The 19,046-nt window shown below is 34.1% G+C and overlaps 2 protein-coding genes across 2 annotated transcripts in view; both read left to right on the forward strand.

Moving 5' to 3' along the window:
* Window positions 1–17,503, forward strand: part of RecQ4 (RecQ4 helicase) — a 104,375-nt gene extending 86,872 nt beyond the window's left edge. Inside the window, exons 13-15 of the mRNA XM_089105491.1 lie at window positions 2,036–2,222; window positions 7,287–7,413; window positions 16,559–17,503. Coding sequence (XP_088961617.1) covers window positions 2,036–2,222; window positions 7,287–7,413; window positions 16,559–16,801 — 557 coding nt within the window. The 3' untranslated portion in view covers window positions 16,802–17,503. The remainder of the gene's footprint in view (window positions 1–2,035; window positions 2,223–7,286; window positions 7,414–16,558) is intronic.
* tamo (PUB and ZnF_RBZ domain-containing protein tamozhennic) overlaps window positions 16,639–19,046 on the forward strand; it is a 47,999-nt gene continuing 45,591 nt past the window's right edge. The window contains exon 1 of the mRNA XM_089105493.1: window positions 16,639–16,709. The gene's annotated coding sequence lies outside the window, so the exon portion shown is untranslated. The remainder of the gene's footprint in view (window positions 16,710–19,046) is intronic.

A 19,046-nucleotide genomic window follows, 5' to 3' on the forward strand; every position in this document is an offset into this window, starting at 1 on the left:
ATGAAAAACTTGTGAGCCTTGGAGTAAAGTCAATACAGATAGTTGGTTAGTTAAGTATTAAGGTCTATTTTAAAAGGTGATTTATCTATTTTCGTAATTTTTATATATTTGCCTTGATATTGTCATTAAGGGTCATATTGCACCAAAAAGGACAGTTTTCAGTCCCATATCTTCGGGGGGTTGATAGAAAGCAAGAAAGGGTACTCTTCTATTAAACGGACTCTTTTATATAGTGCTAGTTTGGTTAATGCTAATGAAATAAAGTAAAATAGGATGAATATATAATAGTTTAGAAACAAATTTGGGCTATATATTTGCACATTAGGGGGGGGGGCGGGGGGCAAAGCATACCATATATTAAATACGTAACCTAACCTAGGTTCCTCCCCCATCCCTAAACCCCAAAAAACAACAATTTAAATACAGTTCTTGCCTTTGTTTATATCTCAGAAGGCATTGTAAACCTGCTTTCAGCACGAGTCCCAGTCTATTTCGTGACTGGTGTGCATTGCCGTTTATAAAAGAGTTCGTTTAATAGAAGGAGTATCGAAAGGGGTACCGTCATAATCGAAAACCTGAAACTGGATTATTACAATCCTCCATCTTGTATACTCTCCCTCCTATCACTTAGTTTCATAGATCGTGGGCTGACTACCAGAATTAGAAATCTAGTGCAACATCTTAGAAAGATGTTGCAATAGAAATTATTGCAACATCTTAGAAATATGTTCAATGGCTAAGTGTGAAGATCATAATCATACCTATCTCTATCTCCTCTTTATAAATTCGTCTTGATAACTCCATCAAGATATGATATTATAAAACCTTTTCTTGTGAAGATCCTGTGATTATACCTGTGAAGGTCAAGATCATACATGTGGGCTCGTTGCATGTTTATCTCGATGAATCCTAAAGTGCCATATGCCCCCAAAAATGACATTTTTGGGGCATTTTCAAGAGTAAAAAGGCTGGGAAGGACGTAAAGGTTAACATACAGAAATGGTCGAAGAACATTAACCAGGGGTTTACAATCCCTCCTTTTTAATGCTACCTCTGCTAGCCTCTTTAGCAACCTAGTAAAGAGCAAACCGGAGCCGATAGTAACCGAAAATTTTAAAACGCATTTTGAAAGAAAAGTGTCTAGCTAGAAAAATTGCCGTTTCAGACTCACTCAGAAATGGTAAATGTTGTTTCGACTAATATTAACAGTTAACGTTTAATAAGAAAAGAAATTTACAAGAATTTTGAAAAAAGGCTGAAAACTCTCGACAATTTTTTTTACGGATCTAGCTCGTGATTTTGAGACAGTTAAAATTATACACTAAAGTGTTTTGATTTCCTGGCCGGCGAAAGACTATTGACTAACCTCATAAATTATTCTATTATTCTCTGCTCCTAATCGTCTTCTATTGCGTTGATTTTGTATTTTCAGTAAAGCGCTAGTTTTTTAGAATTCTAGAAATTTAGGGAACTGTTACGGGTCTGCTTATTTGAACCATTATGGCAGATAAGTGTTGCAAAGACTTCGAAGAAAAAACTTTTTTTGTTTTTAAAATCTTCGTTCTTTACTTCCACACATCAGAAAATATAATAGTCTCCTTTGGGCCAACACGTTGTTTGTTTATGAATCAATAAATAAATTTAAATATGTGATAGGTGTTCTTGTAGTGATCAAAATTTTGTAGCGTAACGTCTAAAAAAAAGATAAAAAAAAATGTCTAAAAAAGCCTCTAAGAAAGGTTTTGTAATGTCTGAAAAGGTCTTTGTGGGTTGTTCACTCCTTGTGCAGCTATATACGACGTGCAAATTGGCCGACTGGTCAAATATTCGACATTTTGGAAAAAAAAACAGGTTACGATTTGAGAATGTGCATATAGGCCCAAATATTCAAATTTGCATTTATTTTAGGGAGTATTGTAAGGGAGGCTTATCCTTTCATGCTTTTCAAAAGAGGTCTGTCCTCCCTTGTGCGGAGGTATGCCTTATATTCTAATCCTAGACTGTTTGACCTATTTGAATTATATTTCATTTTTAGTGAATGGTCAGTCTAGAAGAAGTGGAATATTGGTACAGATGAGTGACTTGGCTTTCATTGTTCATTCAAAGGGCGATCTTTCATCTGAAGAAAAAGAAGAAGTCATCAACTTTTTGCTCAACAGAACGAAAGCAAGAGAAAATGTGGAACTGGCCCAATTGACACTTCTCTATAACGCCCTCCGAGAGTAAGCTAAAACTATAACTGTTTTTAAAAGCTTTGCACAGATTTGGTAGCTTTACTTTTTCAGTCCACTGACGAAAAGGGGATGAAAACTTTTCCATCAAATAGAGTTTTGCGCAATATTTTTTTTCAAGTTCGACAAAATTTGAGTGTTTTACGATGTTTAAGGGAATAATGAACATTCAAAATCTGCAAATTAGATGGTTTATTTAAGTTATTATTTATGTTAGTATGTATTTAGATTCTTCTTACGAAGACTTATAGAGCTGGTTTATAGAATACAGAAAAGATTCTTGTGGATTTTGGTAGCGCTGTTTAGTTGTTTCGTGTATTGACAAAAAAAATATTTTTCAGACTTATTTCCAAAAATTTTCAATCACCTACAGTTTTGTGTAGTATTTTTTAACTTTTTTTTAAAATGTTTTTTTGTGGGTGTTTTACAGTTGTTAAGATGGTGAAAATTGAAATCTCTGAGTTAACTTTTTTTTAGATTATTACTGCAAATTACTATACAATTTTTTAGACACAAATTACTATAAAATTAAAATTAATAATCTACTTTAATTTTAATTTATGTCGCCCCTAAAAATTTCATATTGGGTCTCTTTATCGCTGCATCACATATCTTATTTTCATTTTTTTTTTTTTTTTTTTTTTTTTTTTTTTTTTTTTTTTAGTGGTATAATCTAGACAAGTTCATCTTTATTATCAGGCTATTTTGGACTAGTCTCGCTTCTTCATCATAATTATCAGTGATTGTAAGGCAAAGCAAGCCAGCGTTGAACAGCCAACCGCCTCTAAAGTATGCATGTAGGGCTCAGTATCTCGAATATATCACCAGATCAATGAATCCAGTGAAGTTATTTAATGAGCTATATATCTAAAGCTGGCCATCCTTTATGGTGGACTTTGTAGCCTACTTTGAATGTACTTTTGCCATTCTTGTCTTCTGGTAAACTTATAGATTGTGCTTTCTAACCTTTAGCCAGACGATATAGACCTCTATGTCGGCTTCTTCTCACCTCATTTCTTGACATAGACCTCTTTAACGACCTCTTCTCACCTCATTTATAGATGTCCTGCTTCTGTTTAAAAACTCGTATATACTTTTTAACTTATTTTGTTTATCACTGGAGTCAATCTAGACAAGTTAATATTCATCCCAAACTACTACAACTTACCAGTTGTTACAACTTACCAAACTTACTACAACTACTACAACTTACGAAACTTACCAGTAGTTTATTGTTGCACCAAGCTCCCTCGGTCCTGGGCACTTTCCTTTTCCACCTCAGCATGTCTAGAGCTCAAACCTTACTCCTTCCCATGTAAATTAATTTGAACCCTTTTGTATGACCTCTTCTCACCTCATTCATGAGTGTCCTGCGTTTCCGTTGGCCCACTTAACTTGTTATCCATTAACTCATTTCTCTTTCATTAATTTATTATCATTATACGTTTAACACCACTACTTAATCCTATTTTAAAAAATATTAATTTTCGACAAATTGTCTTAGAGACTTATTGATATTTCTCAAGCTTTTTAGCGTAATAATTTAGTTAAACACAGCTCAATTTAAGTAACATTTCTAATCCAAAATTCTCACCAATTCATTTATTAAAAGTCTATTCAGCAAAATCACAAGCTGGTTTGACAAAAAAGGCCAAGTTGAACCTTTTTAATGACAAACATTAGATACTAAATGCACTTCATTTGGAAGAATGAAGAGCTACTAAAACATGTGGTTCTACTTCTGTCATTACCTGAATTTGCGAATGAAATGATTATTATATTTTGAACACTGTATATAGATATACACAGTATGATCATTCCCTATCTCAACCATTATACAAACCCGGACCGAGATGCAAGTGCTCCGGAGAACATTTAAACAACTATAAACATAAGCGACATTTGATTTTTTCACGGGTAGACAAGTCAGATTCCTCTTGAACGGGAAACTTGGCTTTAAGATTATACACTGACCCTCTAATTACAGATTAAATGGGAGGAGCTGTTTGTATACGCCAAGGATATAGTACCAAAAATCGCTGACCTGTGATATTACTGTCATATTATTTATATACAGTGATTTAGAAAGAGTATAAAAAATGGCATTGAGTAGTGTGTTCACCTTGTTCCTAAGACAGCAATGGAATCTTGTATATATTTACCTAAATTTGTACTCTTCCTCCCCCTAGATTTTAAAAAATAAATTTTTGCCATAGTCCCCCCTAATTTCTGTGAATTGATACCGCTGAATCTATGAAAAAGACTATACCCCAGGAATGGTTGTAGCAACGGGCTATTATCTCTCCAAATATCCATATTTCTAGGGCCAAGAAGATTGAAATATCTTAAGCCGAACTCACCAGGACTCACCAACAATTTGTTAGTGAATCCTGCCAATCTAGAACTTCCCACAAGAAAAGATTTATTGAACATCGAAATTCAATAGAAAAAAACCCCTACAATTAAACAAGCCTCCGGAAACTTTTGCTGCAGCCTTAGCAGAACATATTTGGTTTCAACTAGATGGCTTTGTACAATCTGATGAAGCCTTAGCTATTTCAAATGATAAGGGGTACACTCAATGGGCAAGAGAAGCCATAAAAATTAAAAAACATATGTTTGCCAACCTTTCGATAAATAGAGACACAGTTAGTTTAACTATTGACCCAATTTATGATAATCTTCTAAAGAGTGAATCAACAGTCAATAAGGGAGTTAAGATTTTAAATAATCTTCAGGGGACTATTTTACCTGCTAGACCAAAACGATTTGCTTCAGTAATAGCCAACAAGAGGATTATTTCACTACAGAATAATTAATGTAATTTCTTTTTTTTTTCTTTTTTTTTACCTCAGTTGCTCTGGTGTTCTCACTGAAGTAACTCTAATAGCATCTTTTCCGTACGTGGATTAGTTTTCGCCAATTGTATATTTTTTTGGTGGTGGTTTTATTTGTTTTTAGTTTCTTTTTTGTTTTTTTTTATCTTGTTCTTCTTGTGTTTCTCTTGTGCTGAAGACGCCTTGTTTTGATACAGGCGAAATATCCACGTTGTTTTACATTTTTCGTCTTTTGCTCCACTGGCCGCAGTCTCGTTTGTAGTTTTTTTTTTCACTGAAATTTTTCTCTGTTGGTTTTTTGCTAAGAAAATTGCACACATGGCAGGCCTAGGCTATTATACCTGTCTAAATGTAAAAAAAAATTACCCTTAATTTTGAGTTTTCTGTCTCTTTTTATAAAAGTACAATTCCTATTATTTCAGCAATCTTTCTGTTTACAAATATTAATATTCCCAAATAACTTACCTGGAAAAGAACTGTCCAAGCCCTCCAACTATTTTGTTACTAACTTAACCACTTAACAATATTATCTTACTTAACCGACTTGTCTATAAGTGACATAGGAATTATAACCTCAAAACGTGGCAAACCCAGTTAATGTATGGTTACAAATGAATCAAAAGTGAGTTCTGCATTCGTGAGGAATAAAAGTGTTGCTTAGTAGACGACTTCCCCTTCCAGCGATAAGCCCAGTGCTTGTTTTCTGGCTTTGCCATATTGTTTCTTCTTTATTGTAATATTTGTTAGCCCAAATCATATTTTTATTTTTATTTTCTTTGTTGTCGTTCTCCAATTGCAATTTTTTAGTAAATGATAAAATTATTTTTAATATTTATTCAAATAGCGTAAAATAAATGATTTTTCATGTCAAAAAAGTGACAATAAAATCAATTTTCTTTATATTGTTTGGTTTTTATGTATTAGAAATAAATATTGTCTGTTCATGTTACGCTGTAAAACTAGGCATGATTTTGAATATAAGATTAAAAAGTAGGGATTTATCCATACGACTAAACGGCTAAACTATGGTTCCAGTTTAGCTACACGGCTAAACTATAATTTTATCGACTATAAAGCTTCAAAAATAAATGCAATACGGCTATCTCCCTGTGAAACTACATCACTTCCAGGATTGCAAACAGATGCCAAGAGAAATTTGGCTTAGGTGATTTTAAATATGGCTAAGTTTATGTTATTTCTATTTTTACTTTTTTCATTTTATTGCTCCCTAGTGTGAAGCAGGCTAGTGCATAATAAATACTATATAAGCTTAAGCTTGTAGATTCACTAGAATTCACTCATAGGTTTTGTGACGTTGGTTAAAGAAAAATTTTACTTTTTTTTAGTTTTATTGCTCCCTAGTGTGAAGCAGGCTAGTGCATAATAAATACTATATAAGCTTAAGCTTGTAGATTCACTAGAATTCACTCATAGGTTTTGTGACGTTGGTTAAAGAAAAATTTTACTTTTTTTTAGTTTTATTGCTCCCTAGTGTGAAGCAGGCTAGTGCATAATAAATACTATATAAGCTTAAGCTTGTAGATTCACTAGAATTCACTCATAGGTTTTGTGACGTTGGTTAAAGAAAAATTTTACTTTTTTTAGTTTTATTGCTCCCTAGTGTGAAGCAGGCTAGTGCATAATAAATACTATATAAGCTTAAGCTTGCAGATTCGCTAGAATTCACTCATAGGTTTTGTGACGTTGGTTAAAGAAAAATTTTACTTTTTTTTTAGTTTTATTGCTCTCTAGTGTGAAGCAGGCTAGTGCGTAATAAATACTATATAAGCTTAAGCTTGTAGATTCACTGGAATTCACTCACAGGTTTTGTGATGTTGGTTAAAGAAAAAATTAACTTTTTTGCATTTGCTTCGATAAAAATAGCTGATAAAAAATATATGTCTCCAGAAAAATCTGTGATTTTTTTTAGTGGTAATTCAAGCTCATCCTCTGGAAGGGGGTGGCAAAAAGTCACCTGTCAGTTTATGCCATCCTTTACTTAATAATAGAGTTATAATTATCATAATATTGTAATTTTCATAATGTCTGTTGACCTATATCAGGATTTAGAGGTGACTGATTTTGACTTTCTTAATATATTGCAGTTGGGCTGAATATCTGGTCTTATGTTCAGTGGCTTGAATCGATTTCTAGCTTCAAGTTTGTTTTTTTCTTCTTTTTCTCCAGGTATAACTCTGTAAGGTCCCCTCTCTTTCAGATGTTCGGAGCCATCTTTTAGAGGATGTTACAGCAACGGGGATGAAGCAAAAAGTCAGAAACTAAAAGAGTTTATTCGCTCGTACTTTGAATCGGACACAATGTGTGAAGGTCTTGATAATAATGAGGTAAATAATTATTTCTTTACTCTTTTCTTCTTTTGATGCTGAGTTCCATTTACTTATTGAATATGATCTATTTTTTTGAAATTTCCAAAAATCTAATGTATAAATATTTTTGAAATTTCATTAAACTGCAGTTCATGAAATTTTGAAATTTCCAAAATCTAATAATAAGAATGGTAATAACATTTATTCGCCCACCATCTACAAAAATAGATTATAGTGGGGCACTACAAAAAGAAAAAAGAAAAGAAACAGAAACCAGCTTCAAAAAGATAAAAGATACAACACTCATTATAATTCACGACACTCAAATAAATGCAGAATTCCTATAACGCTTGGGTATGTACAGTAAAAATTTTGCAAATTTATAGTTGCACTTTTTGACGTTTTCATTGTCTCTCACTGACAGCATGTGGGATGCACCGGCAAGGTAGGTTATGTGTGGTGAGCAGACTGAACAATGAATCGAGGCAAGAAATTTCCTGTAGTAGCGTCCGCGATTCGGCACTGCAGACGCACATTTAATGGCTGTAGTTGTTTGCTTAACAATTGCTTGTCTAGTTTTAATGATTGTTTCCGCAATCATAATACCAAGATATCTCAGCTCCGATACCGTATGGATAACATGATTTCCGAGAGTGATGGAATCGCTTTGCGGGGCATTAAAGGACAAAAATTCACATTTATCAATATTGATAGAAAGCCCAATAGATTGAAAGTCGATTCAGGTTCTGAAAGTCGATTCAGGTTCTCTTGAAAGTCGATTCAGGTTCTCAGGTTCGGAATTGAAAGTAGATTCAGGTTCTCTTGTAATTCTGCTTGGAATCTACTTAGCAGAAGGATGTCATCAGCGTATACCAAGTAAGATCGGTCAGTGCCATGCAATAGGAGAGAGTGTGAGATACGTTCCAGAATCTTGCACATGGCATTTTTGAAAATAAGAGGACTAAGGGACATAATGTGCAAATGTCTTTAATCTTTTTTTTCAAGCCCCATCATCTATGGTCCGATAGAATGCTCCTTAAAGGATCACTCTATATCATCCATTATAAACTTTTAGTTTGTATGGCTAAACTATTTGGAATGGATTGGGCAGTCTTGCCTTAACTTTAGACTAGAATTTTAGAATAGAACTTTATTTTAAAAATATCTTTCACAGCAAGTTTGCCGAATTTGAATTTTACGTCCAAAAAAAAATGCACTGTATCTATATATATATATATATATATATATATATAAAAATATATATATATATATATATATATATATATATATATATATATATATATATATATATATATATATATATATATATATATATATATATTCATTGTAAAAAAAAAACACATGAAAAAGGTCAACAATTAATTAAAAAGTCAAAAATAAAACAAAATAAAAAAAATAAAATTATTGAAAATACATAAAAAAAATATGATGAGTCAAAAATCTAGTTAAAAAGTAAAAAAAAAAAATTTAAATAGATAACAATAAAATTAAAGACTAATTTTCCTGGTTATTGTGTAACTCAACAAATTTCGGAAGAAAACTCTTCCGATATCTTTCATGTTTAGCGGGGATGGGAGTCAGTTTGGGGACTTTTTCGGATTTTATACGGGACGGTCTGTTGCGGTGGGGAAGGTAGGGTTTGGGGATGATGGAACGTAATCGAGGAACAGACAGGGTTTTGGTACCGAAATGAAGGCCCAGGAGGTTCTTTCTATCGGCCAACGTGGTGAGATTGAGCTTACCTAGAAGAAAATGATATGGAACCTTCCCTTCACCATTTATGATTCTAAGTGCTCGTTTTTTGACATTTTCAATCTTATAGATATGCTCTGAAGAAAGACCGAAATGCCACACTGGACAAGCAAACTCTAGTATTGGCCGAATAAAAGAACAATCAAGTTGGAGAAGATCATTAGGGGGGCAAGAAAACTTTAACAAAAGTTTTAGAAGGGAAACCGAAGGGGAAGCTTGTTTTAGGATATTTTGAACATGGGCATCCCACTTCAAGTCAGCATTTATTGTCACCTCAAGTAGTTTAATGCATGTGACAGAGATTTGGGGAGGAATGGGGTTTGTGAAAGAAGTGGGTGATTTTAAAAAATTAATTGTCATAACTGACGATTTATTAGCATTAACTTTCATCTTCGACAAAGAAGCCTCCTGTGTGACATCGTCAAGCAATGCCATAATTGAGCTTTTCATATTTCGTCGGCAAACCTCAAGCGCAGACATGTCGTCCACATATTTCCATCACTCTGTGTGGTCAGTCACGAGGCTAATCATCATTATAGGGAATAAACCTGTACCCATCAGATTTTCCTGGGGTACCTCACTAAAGATAGGAATGCGATCGATATAGAACTTTTTATTATTCAGCTCATGAAAACAATTTGTTTAAAAGGTGGCAGCAATTTTAAGTAGAAAAGGACTCACTTTAAACTCCGTCAGCAGTTTATTTAAGAGGATATTGTGGCCAATTAGGTCGAACGCTTTCTGGAGATCAATTAATAAAAGATTCAACCAAGTATCAGGGTTTTCAAGGTTTTTAAGAATGATGTCAAGAAGACTAACAAGATAGTGTGAAGTAGATGTCTCCTTCAGGTTTCCAAATTGTTGTAAGTCAATAATTTCAAGAATCTCTGCCTTTAACCTGCCTTTAAACTATGAAACCCTTATACATTTTTTAAAAAAACTGGGGTTAAGGTGATTGGTTGTACCCCAGTAAAACCGTTCACGCATCCCTTCTTTTGGATTGGAGTAATATAGCCCAGGTTCCAACACAACGGGTAACATCTGAAATTAGTAATATCATTAAAAATACTGGCAGCGGGTGTTGATAGTTTATCAGGGAATGCTTTAGTTTCTGTATTTTTTTTCTATTATTTGCTTTGCCGAAATTTCTGGGATTTTTAAGTTTCGGGGATTTTCCGAGAGAGGGGGGGGAACGTTTGCATAATGCTAGCTAGGTGTTTATTAAGCTCATTTGCTGTCTGTTCATGCGGTTCATCCAGAAAAAAATCAAGGTTCTTGCAAGACCGACCCCCTATTCTTTCACTTTCTTAAACCATTGCTGAGGTTTGCTCTGTTTTAAGTAATTTAATTTATTCTTACCTTAACGCAAAGCAGCACGACGTATTTCCTTCTTAATTTGTTTACGGAGGGTTAAGGCTTCCTCTTTCTTTCCAAGGCGAAAAAGTTTTAGTTTCAAATGGATAAGTCCTTTTATTTTTCCACTAATGTAAGGTTTATCTGAGATACATACCTTCTTGATAACCTCCGGGAAACAATTTTAGTAATTTGTCATTAATTTTGTTAGAAACAGACGAAACTTTGAATTAAGATTTACACACGACAAAACATCATCCCAACTCTCTGATGTAATTCAAGAACCAAAATCAAAAAGACCTTGACTTGTTATTGGCAGGTACGAAAATTTAGAAATTGAGTAATTTGTTTTGAAAACTAGCAGTAGTTTCAAAAGTAGCATAAAATGATAGCTACCACCAAGGGGGGAAGGGTAGTTGGAATATTATAGAAGGTTTTAAGGTTGGTGCAAATAATATCCAAACTGGTTCCACCTTCTGTAGTAGGGAAATCAGCAATTTGCTTAAGCTTCTGATCATTGCACAGATAATTAAGACTTAGTTCGTTCGATACTTTGTCGTCACAAAGCCAAGACTTGCTTGTAGCCTGTCAAGAAAATTACGACGAGAACAAGCATTCTGTCCGAGCGAAAAATAAAAAGAGCAATTTATTAAATTAGTGTAAGGCCGCGGTAGGCATTTGGGCTTAGTAGATATCCAAATGATTTCATCGCAATCACTTAGTCCTGGTAAATGGATAAGGGTAGGAGATAGGCAATCCTTTAGAAAAATCATTACCCCTCCTCCTTTTTCCCCCAGTGGGTGGTCAGCCGGGCGTAACTTTATAAACTCCTGAAAACTGGGCATTTTAAGGAGTTCTGGATTTTGGGCCTAAACTTCAGTAACTGCAATTACATCAATATGGTTCAATTTTACTGTTGCTTCTAACCCAACTAACTTTTCAAAATTTAAATTTTCGGCGTTCGTAAGGAGGAAAACGGGGAAATGATGACGTTTTTAATCAAACTCTTAACAACAGATTTCTTCAAAAAAGCTTTGTTCTGAGGCAACTTAGGCAGGGTGTAAGTATTAAAATCAATGCCGTGAATGGGGAGAACATCCCCTAAAAGTGAAATATTATCATTCGGATTATTGCAAGGAGGTTTGCCGTAAGGCTCAAACTCACCACCCTGAACCAAGAGACTATTAAACCGGTTTTGAAGTGGAAGGGGTAGAGGTTCACTTTTAAAAGTTGGGGGTAAACTGAGAGAGCAGCAGGTAAAATTTAGTTTTTTTGTAAAATTTAGCTATTTGTAAAATTTTCTTCTATTAAAAAGGGGAAACTATAGCTTTCATCTGAATAATCACGGGTAATCAGTGAAGCATTCACTGGTTTATGGTTAGACTTTAAGAACAAGCTTTAACTGGGCGATGGGATGGAGCAGATAATTTTTGAGGCGGACTATTTATTATAGGATAATTTTTACATGTGGGAACTCTCAAACCAGAACTGGTAGGGTAGCCAGAGGGATAAAGCGCAGGGGAAAGGAGAAAGGTGTCCTGGTGATCCGAGAATAAGTCAAATTGGTAGTGTTCTTTATATGGGGGGATGGGGAGGCAAGATGATGCTGAGGGAGGAAAGTACAGTGAGGGGTGTCTAAGAGGGGAGGGGTCGGGTTTGTTTTGGCAAATAAATTATGGAGTCCAGAACCGGTCGGTAACTTCTTGGACGCACGGATAAGAACGGAGTCGATTGGAAGTGGATTTTTGGGAGGAATATGGGTGAGGGGGGGGGGGCGAATTGAATAAAGTGATTGTGGGGGTTGGGTTGACTGAGCCCGCGTAAGTACTTGGGGCGGAGGATTGTTTCGAGGGATGAATTCCTTTATTTCCAAGCGAAGCATCAATCTGTTGTGCTACCACAGGGCAATTTTGTATTTACTTGTGGAGTATTTTGAGTTCCAAAAAGAGCTTTTAACTCCTTGAGATTGATTGCAATCGAAATAAAAGCCCATCAATGGAAAGATCCTAGCCATAGACCTTCATTTGGATGGCCATAAACCGTAATCTAACCCCCCCCCCTCCTGAAAACGATGAGCAATCGTCTTGTTGCATTGGTAGCAGTGATGAGTCTTGTTTCTGTTGTTGTTGTTTTTCGAATTGGCATTATATAGAACGGATGGTCTTATACAGCTCAATAAGGGCTCATCAGAAAGGTAATCTTTGTATTTAGTGATTTAGTGCCTTTTTAAGCATTGGTTTCAATTCACAGAAATAGGGTGTGATGGGCAAAAATTATATTTTTGAAAATCCCGTTAGAAGCAATTCATTGTCGTTTTTTTCGATTAATGTACCAGAAAACCATTTTTCAGTGAAAATATATATATTATATTTTTTAATAATAAAAAATATTTTTGCGATTAAAAATAACAAATGCCCGACAAAAGAAGTTTGGTACTAGCTTTTGTCCAGAGGGGGCTTTGTTCCGTACCCTCCCTTACCCCTAAATATTGAAACTCCAACGCTATTCCCATAAATTTGCCTTACTCTTATATCATTTAATTGTTTGTATTTCACTACACAGAAAGTATTTTCCCCTACGATGCCTTCACATATCCCCTTATATGCCGTTCATGGAATTAATCTAAGTACGGATTAAGCCTAGTTTCGTTCTGTTAGTTAGATGAACTGGCCAAGAAAGAACTGTTTTAAATGATAATGTTAGTAAAATCAACATTTTTTTTAGAGATTTTGATAGTTCAATGTGCAAGAATAGGTTTGAATATATATATATATATATATATATATATATATATATATATATATATATATATATATATATATATATATATATATATATATATATATATATATATATATATATATATATATATATATATATATATATATATATATATATATATATATATATATATATATATATATATATATATATATATATATATCAAGGAGGCACACTTGTGCCTCTATAAAGAGGCGACCCACCACAATGTTAAGCGATTTCAGGTCCTAGAGGTCGCAGAGAGACGGCGGTAATTGCATTTTGCACCCCAAGCTCAAACTAAGAAACTTGCAAAATTTCATCCTCCTCCGAATTTATCTTCATGGGGTAAACTGGGCTGGAAGTTTTGACCCTCCAGCCCCCTCCCCCCGTTAACGTTGTCCGATTGGGCTGAAATTTAGAGGTTAAGCTTTCCTAGGGCCCGGGAGCTTATCCTCGAAATTTCAGCTCAATCCGATCACTCCTTCCCTGTTTTCAAAAAACCAAATATAGCCACTTAAAATTCATCATCATCATTTCTTTTTTTTTTCTTAGCCACGCCTACAGGCCACAGTTGGCAACGGATCCGGTTGAATGAGGTCTCATTTGAAGCAGAATTTGACCTGTTAGCGCCTTTTGATATTTTCAGACCGAAAAAATTATCCCCCAAATTTACATTTACGAAAAACCTTAGTTTTTTTCAAATAATACACATACCCCGGTTAGACATGCTTTGTTATGAAAATATCTGCGCGTCAATTTTCATAACAAAGCAGGTCTAACCTGTTTATGTGTATTATTTGAAAAAAAACTACGTTTTCTAAAGAGTTAAAGAGGCTGAGTTACAAGGTCAACCCTTAAAACGTACAGGGATTAGGAGGCACAGTTGGGGGGGCTGTTAAAGAGGCTGAGTCGCAAGTTCGAACCTTAAAACGTACAGGGATTAGGAGGCACCCTGTACGACGTGATTTGAGTATTCAGGAATTAAAAGCCTTAACACAAGAATGTTCAAGAGCGGGGGGTTTGGGGGCGGCAGCCCCCCAACTTCAACTACTGACACGATCAGCTAACAGTTAGTCAAGCAAGGTTCGACCTTGTAACTCAGCCTCTTTAACTCTTTAGAAAACGTAGTTTTTTTCAAATATCAAGGAGGCACACTTGTACCTCTATAAAGAGGCGACACACCACAATGTTAAGCGATTTCAGGTCCTAGAGGTCGCAGAGAGACGGCGGTAATCGCATTTTGTAGCCCAAGCTCAAACTAAGAAACTTGCAAAATTTCATCCTCCTCCGACTTTATCTTCATGGGGTAAACTGGGCCGGAAGTTTGGACCCTCCCACCACAGCCCCCCGTTAACGGTGTCCGATTGGGCTGAAATTTAGAGGGTAAGCTTTCCTAGGGCCCGGGAGCTTATCCTCGAAATTTCAGCGCAATCCGATCACTCCTTCCCTGTTTTCAAAAAACCAAATATAGCCACTTAAAATTCATCATCATTTCTTTTTTTTTCTTAGCCACGCCTACAGGCCACAGTTGGCAACGGATCCGGTTGAATGAGGACTCATTCGAAGCAGAATTCAACCTGTTAGGGCCTTTTGATATTTTCAAACCGAAAAAATTATCCCCCGAATTTACATTTACGAAAAACCTTAGTTTTTTTCAAATAATACAGATAAACAGGTTAGACCTGCTTTGTTATGAAAATATCTGCGCGTCAATTTTCATAACAAAGCATGTCTAACCTGTTTATGTGTATTATTTGAAAAAAACTACGTTTTCTAAAGAGTTAAAGAGGCTGAGTTATAAGGTCAACCCTTAAAACGTACAGGGATTAGGAGGCACAGTTGGGGGGCTGTTAAAGAGGCTGAGTCACAAGTTCGAACCTTAAAACGTACAGGGATTAGGAGGCACCCTGTACGACGTGATTTGAGTATTCAGAAATTAAAAGCCTTAACACAAGAATGTTCAAGAGCGGGGGTTTGGGGGGCGGCAGCCCCCATCTTCAACTCCTGACACGATCAGCTAACAGTTAGTCAAGCAATAATAAGTAATAAACTGTACAAAAACGTGCAGAAATTATTTGAAAAAACTACGTTTTCTAAAGAGTTAAAGAGGCTGAGTTACAAGGTCGAACCTTAAAACGTACAGGGATTAGGAGGCACAGTTGGGGGGCTGCCGCCCCCAAACCCCCGCTTTCGCAGCCTTTAAATAAAAAAAAGTTTTTAAACTGAAAGTAAGGAGCGACATTAAATCTTAAAACGAACAGAAATTATTCCGTATATGAAAGAGGCTGTGCCCTCCTCAACGCCTCGCTCTTTACGCTAAAGTTTGACTTTCTCACAACTCTTTTTTTAAACAATAAAAACTTTAGCGTAAAGAGCGAGGCGTTGAGGAGGGCACAGCCTCTTTCATATACGGAATAATTTCTGTTCGTTTTAAGATTTAATGTCGCTCCTTACTTTCAGTTTAAAAAACTTTTTTTTTATTTAAAGGCTGCGAAAGCGGGGGTTTGGGGGCGGCAGCCCCAACTGTGCCTCCTAATCCCTGTACGTTTTAAGGTTCGACCTTGTAACTCAACCTCTTTAACTCTTTAGAAAACGTAGTTTTTTCAAATAATATATATATATATATCATATATATATATATATATATATATATATATATATATATATATATATATATATATATATATATATATATATATATATATATATATATATATATATATATATATATATATATATATATATATATATATATATATATATATATATATATATATATATATATATATATATATATATATATATGAAGTATTTTTCAAAACCTGGAGGGAGGATGAATCTTCGGAGTTACTGCCGTCCCCCATTTGACGCCACTGCCTTTAAGTAGTAAATGAGATTTTGCCTTAACAAAGTGCCGTTGCTGGTTATTCTGTGCTACAAATTGTGATTAGTTCCAAAAAATAGTCCGGCGGAAATTTGTGGGAAACCAATAGATTCAATATTGTTGAAATGCTGCATAGTAAACTTAATTTTTGAAGTTTGCTCAAAGTTTTTGCACTGCCATGCTGCTGTGCATTCGTGTGTATGAAACTTCATTCCTACTTTCCAATTTAACGCGCTAGAAATCCTTTAAAAATTCCATTTCCTTCATTGCTGGTAGTTTCAGCTGCCCTTCTCCATAGTTACTAGTAGAACAAGTTACTATTGATCGAAAGTTTGAATATATATAATCGGTTTAATTTTTGTAATGTAGATAAGTTATTTTTTACTTCAGGACAATCGTTTGCCAGAGATTCATAGAAATTCAATAAGAAATGATATTCGACACCTTGTAGCTGCCTATCCTGACGCTGATTTTACTCCAAGAGCTGTGGCTAGGATTTTTCATGGTATTGGCTCCCCTTGTTTTCCTGCCGACATCTATGGTAGGCGGCAGAACCGGTTTTGGCGTTCTTGCTTAGATGTGCCGTTTAATGCTTTGCTTGACCTTGCAACAGAAGAAATGAAGCTTTTATGAGATTTTTACTAACTCTTTGGCTGTGGAGTTTTGACGAAAAATGCATGTGTTTGCGGATGACATAACTAGCACAGTGTTGTTGACCCATGTTCAATGAATAGTAATATTTGATACAGACAAAACGCATCCGATATAATAAGAAAATGCATGAACAAAGTTGGATTGGCCATATTCCAGTTTATGACTGTCATGAGACTAATTCCGTATAATCCCCCTTTTCTTCACTATCATCACCAGTTATGTAAATTGTATAATGATGTAATTTCATAACTATTTATAAAATTATTTAATTGATTATATCATTAGATAAATCGAAATTTATAAATAATTAGTATAAAACATCAAAACTAACATAAATACGACTACAAACACGTCTCAAAAGACTACACTGGCCATGTAGTTTTTAGAGTATATAAATACAGGATTTCCAAAAAAGAACGTCGAATTTCAATCTACTAAATTGAATCTATTTACTTGAAAGAAGCAACTAAAACACGCCAGTCTATTCAGAAGATGTTATAATTATAGGTGAAACACAATATGGGGCATATGCCTCCCCTAAGCTAGCCCTACAAGCACTCATTCTATCCATGAAATATAGTTTAAGAAAATTGGCCTGATTTTCGATAAAGGGAGGAAACACCCCCAGAAACTTATGGAATCTTAATGAAAATCGCAGCATCATATTCAGTATATCGGAGAATCCTACTTCAGAGGTTTGAAGCTCCCATCTCTAAAATGTATTATTTATATATTTTGTCAGAGGAAAGAGCCTGTGATTTTTCTTTTGGCAAAAAATACAAAATTCCATATTTTTGCAGATATGAGCTTGAAACCTCTACATCAGAGTTTTCTGATACACTGAATATGACAGTGCGATTTATATATATATACATATATACATATATATATATATATATATATATATATATATATATATATATATATATATATATATATATATATATATATATATATATATATATATATATATATATATATATATATATATATATATATATATATATATATATATATATATATATATATATATATATATAGAAAATCACCCCTGTTTTTGTTGTCTTTCTCTGAATATTTATTTAGCTTTTTCTCAATGTTATTCCATTTTTGACAGTTGTAGTACATCAACATGAATTGAAATTTGTAAACGTCTATAATGATTTATAACTCAAGTGGTCAAAGACAAACTTTATGCTGGAGATATGAACCGTTGATTATTTTGAGAGAAAATGAATTAAATTCTCATTGCTTGCTTAAGTAATAAAATTTTATTGCAATTATGTTTCACTCCTGATGATGGCGATGAAAAGGCGATGATGTTGGCGATCTGGTTGCATCCCTGAACTAATCTAGGGCTGATTGAGCAATTTAAATTAGTTACAATTTTTAAGTTATTCACCAATAGACGAAAATACAAACAATTTCCTTGCTTGTCAGATTTCAATTCTTTAATTTTATCTGAAGGAATTTTTATGAATTTTTTTTTAATGACAAACATGGCTTGTAGTTGGCCGTAAAGTTGGTCTTGTAGAAACATAAGTTTAGATGAAATTGAGAAATTCATTCTAGCAATAATTTTAAAATAATGTTTAGAAATTAAATTTAAGAATTAAATGTTTAAAATGTCAGTCAGAAAGACCTAAATAACATCCTTGGTGATTTCTGCTGACTTCTCAGTTTCAAATTAAATTCGTCAAATTAAATTTGCAACACATGCCGACATTTCTCTAATAAAGATGTGTTTTCTCCGTCTTTTATGAACGGTGTTAACAGTTTGTCCCTTTTGAGACAAAATCCAGGTTGTGACATATATATAAAAAAATTTATTTTACTTAAAAAATTAGTCAGAAACCCACAAAAAGATAATTTTAAACTTATCCTCAACCGTGTTTTTTTTTTTTTTTTTTTTTTTTTTTTTTTTTTGTACAGCCTATTTACCCCCCAAAACACATACTCCTGTCATTTTTCAAAGTAGCAATATCCCATAGGCTGGTTTAAAGATTTTATTTGCATAAAATTTAAATACAAAACACGTAAAATTTACGTGTTTTAACACGTAAAAAATACACGTAAACACGTAAAACGTAACCAACTAAATGGTTTTGAGCAATTAAATATAAAAAATAATTAATCTATCTATTATTAATGATATTTGCATTATAATAAGCAATTGTTATTATATTATAATTATTATTCTCAATTCATTTTCAATTTAAATGAA

The sequence above is a fragment of the Artemia sp. Qi Xiang Cuo genome, chromosome 19 (genome assembly GCF_049724085.1).
Source record: "Artemia sp. Qi Xiang Cuo chromosome 19, ASM4972408v1, whole genome shotgun sequence".
NCBI classification, from domain to species: domain Eukaryota; kingdom Metazoa; phylum Arthropoda; class Branchiopoda; order Anostraca; family Artemiidae; genus Artemia; species Artemia sp. Qi Xiang Cuo.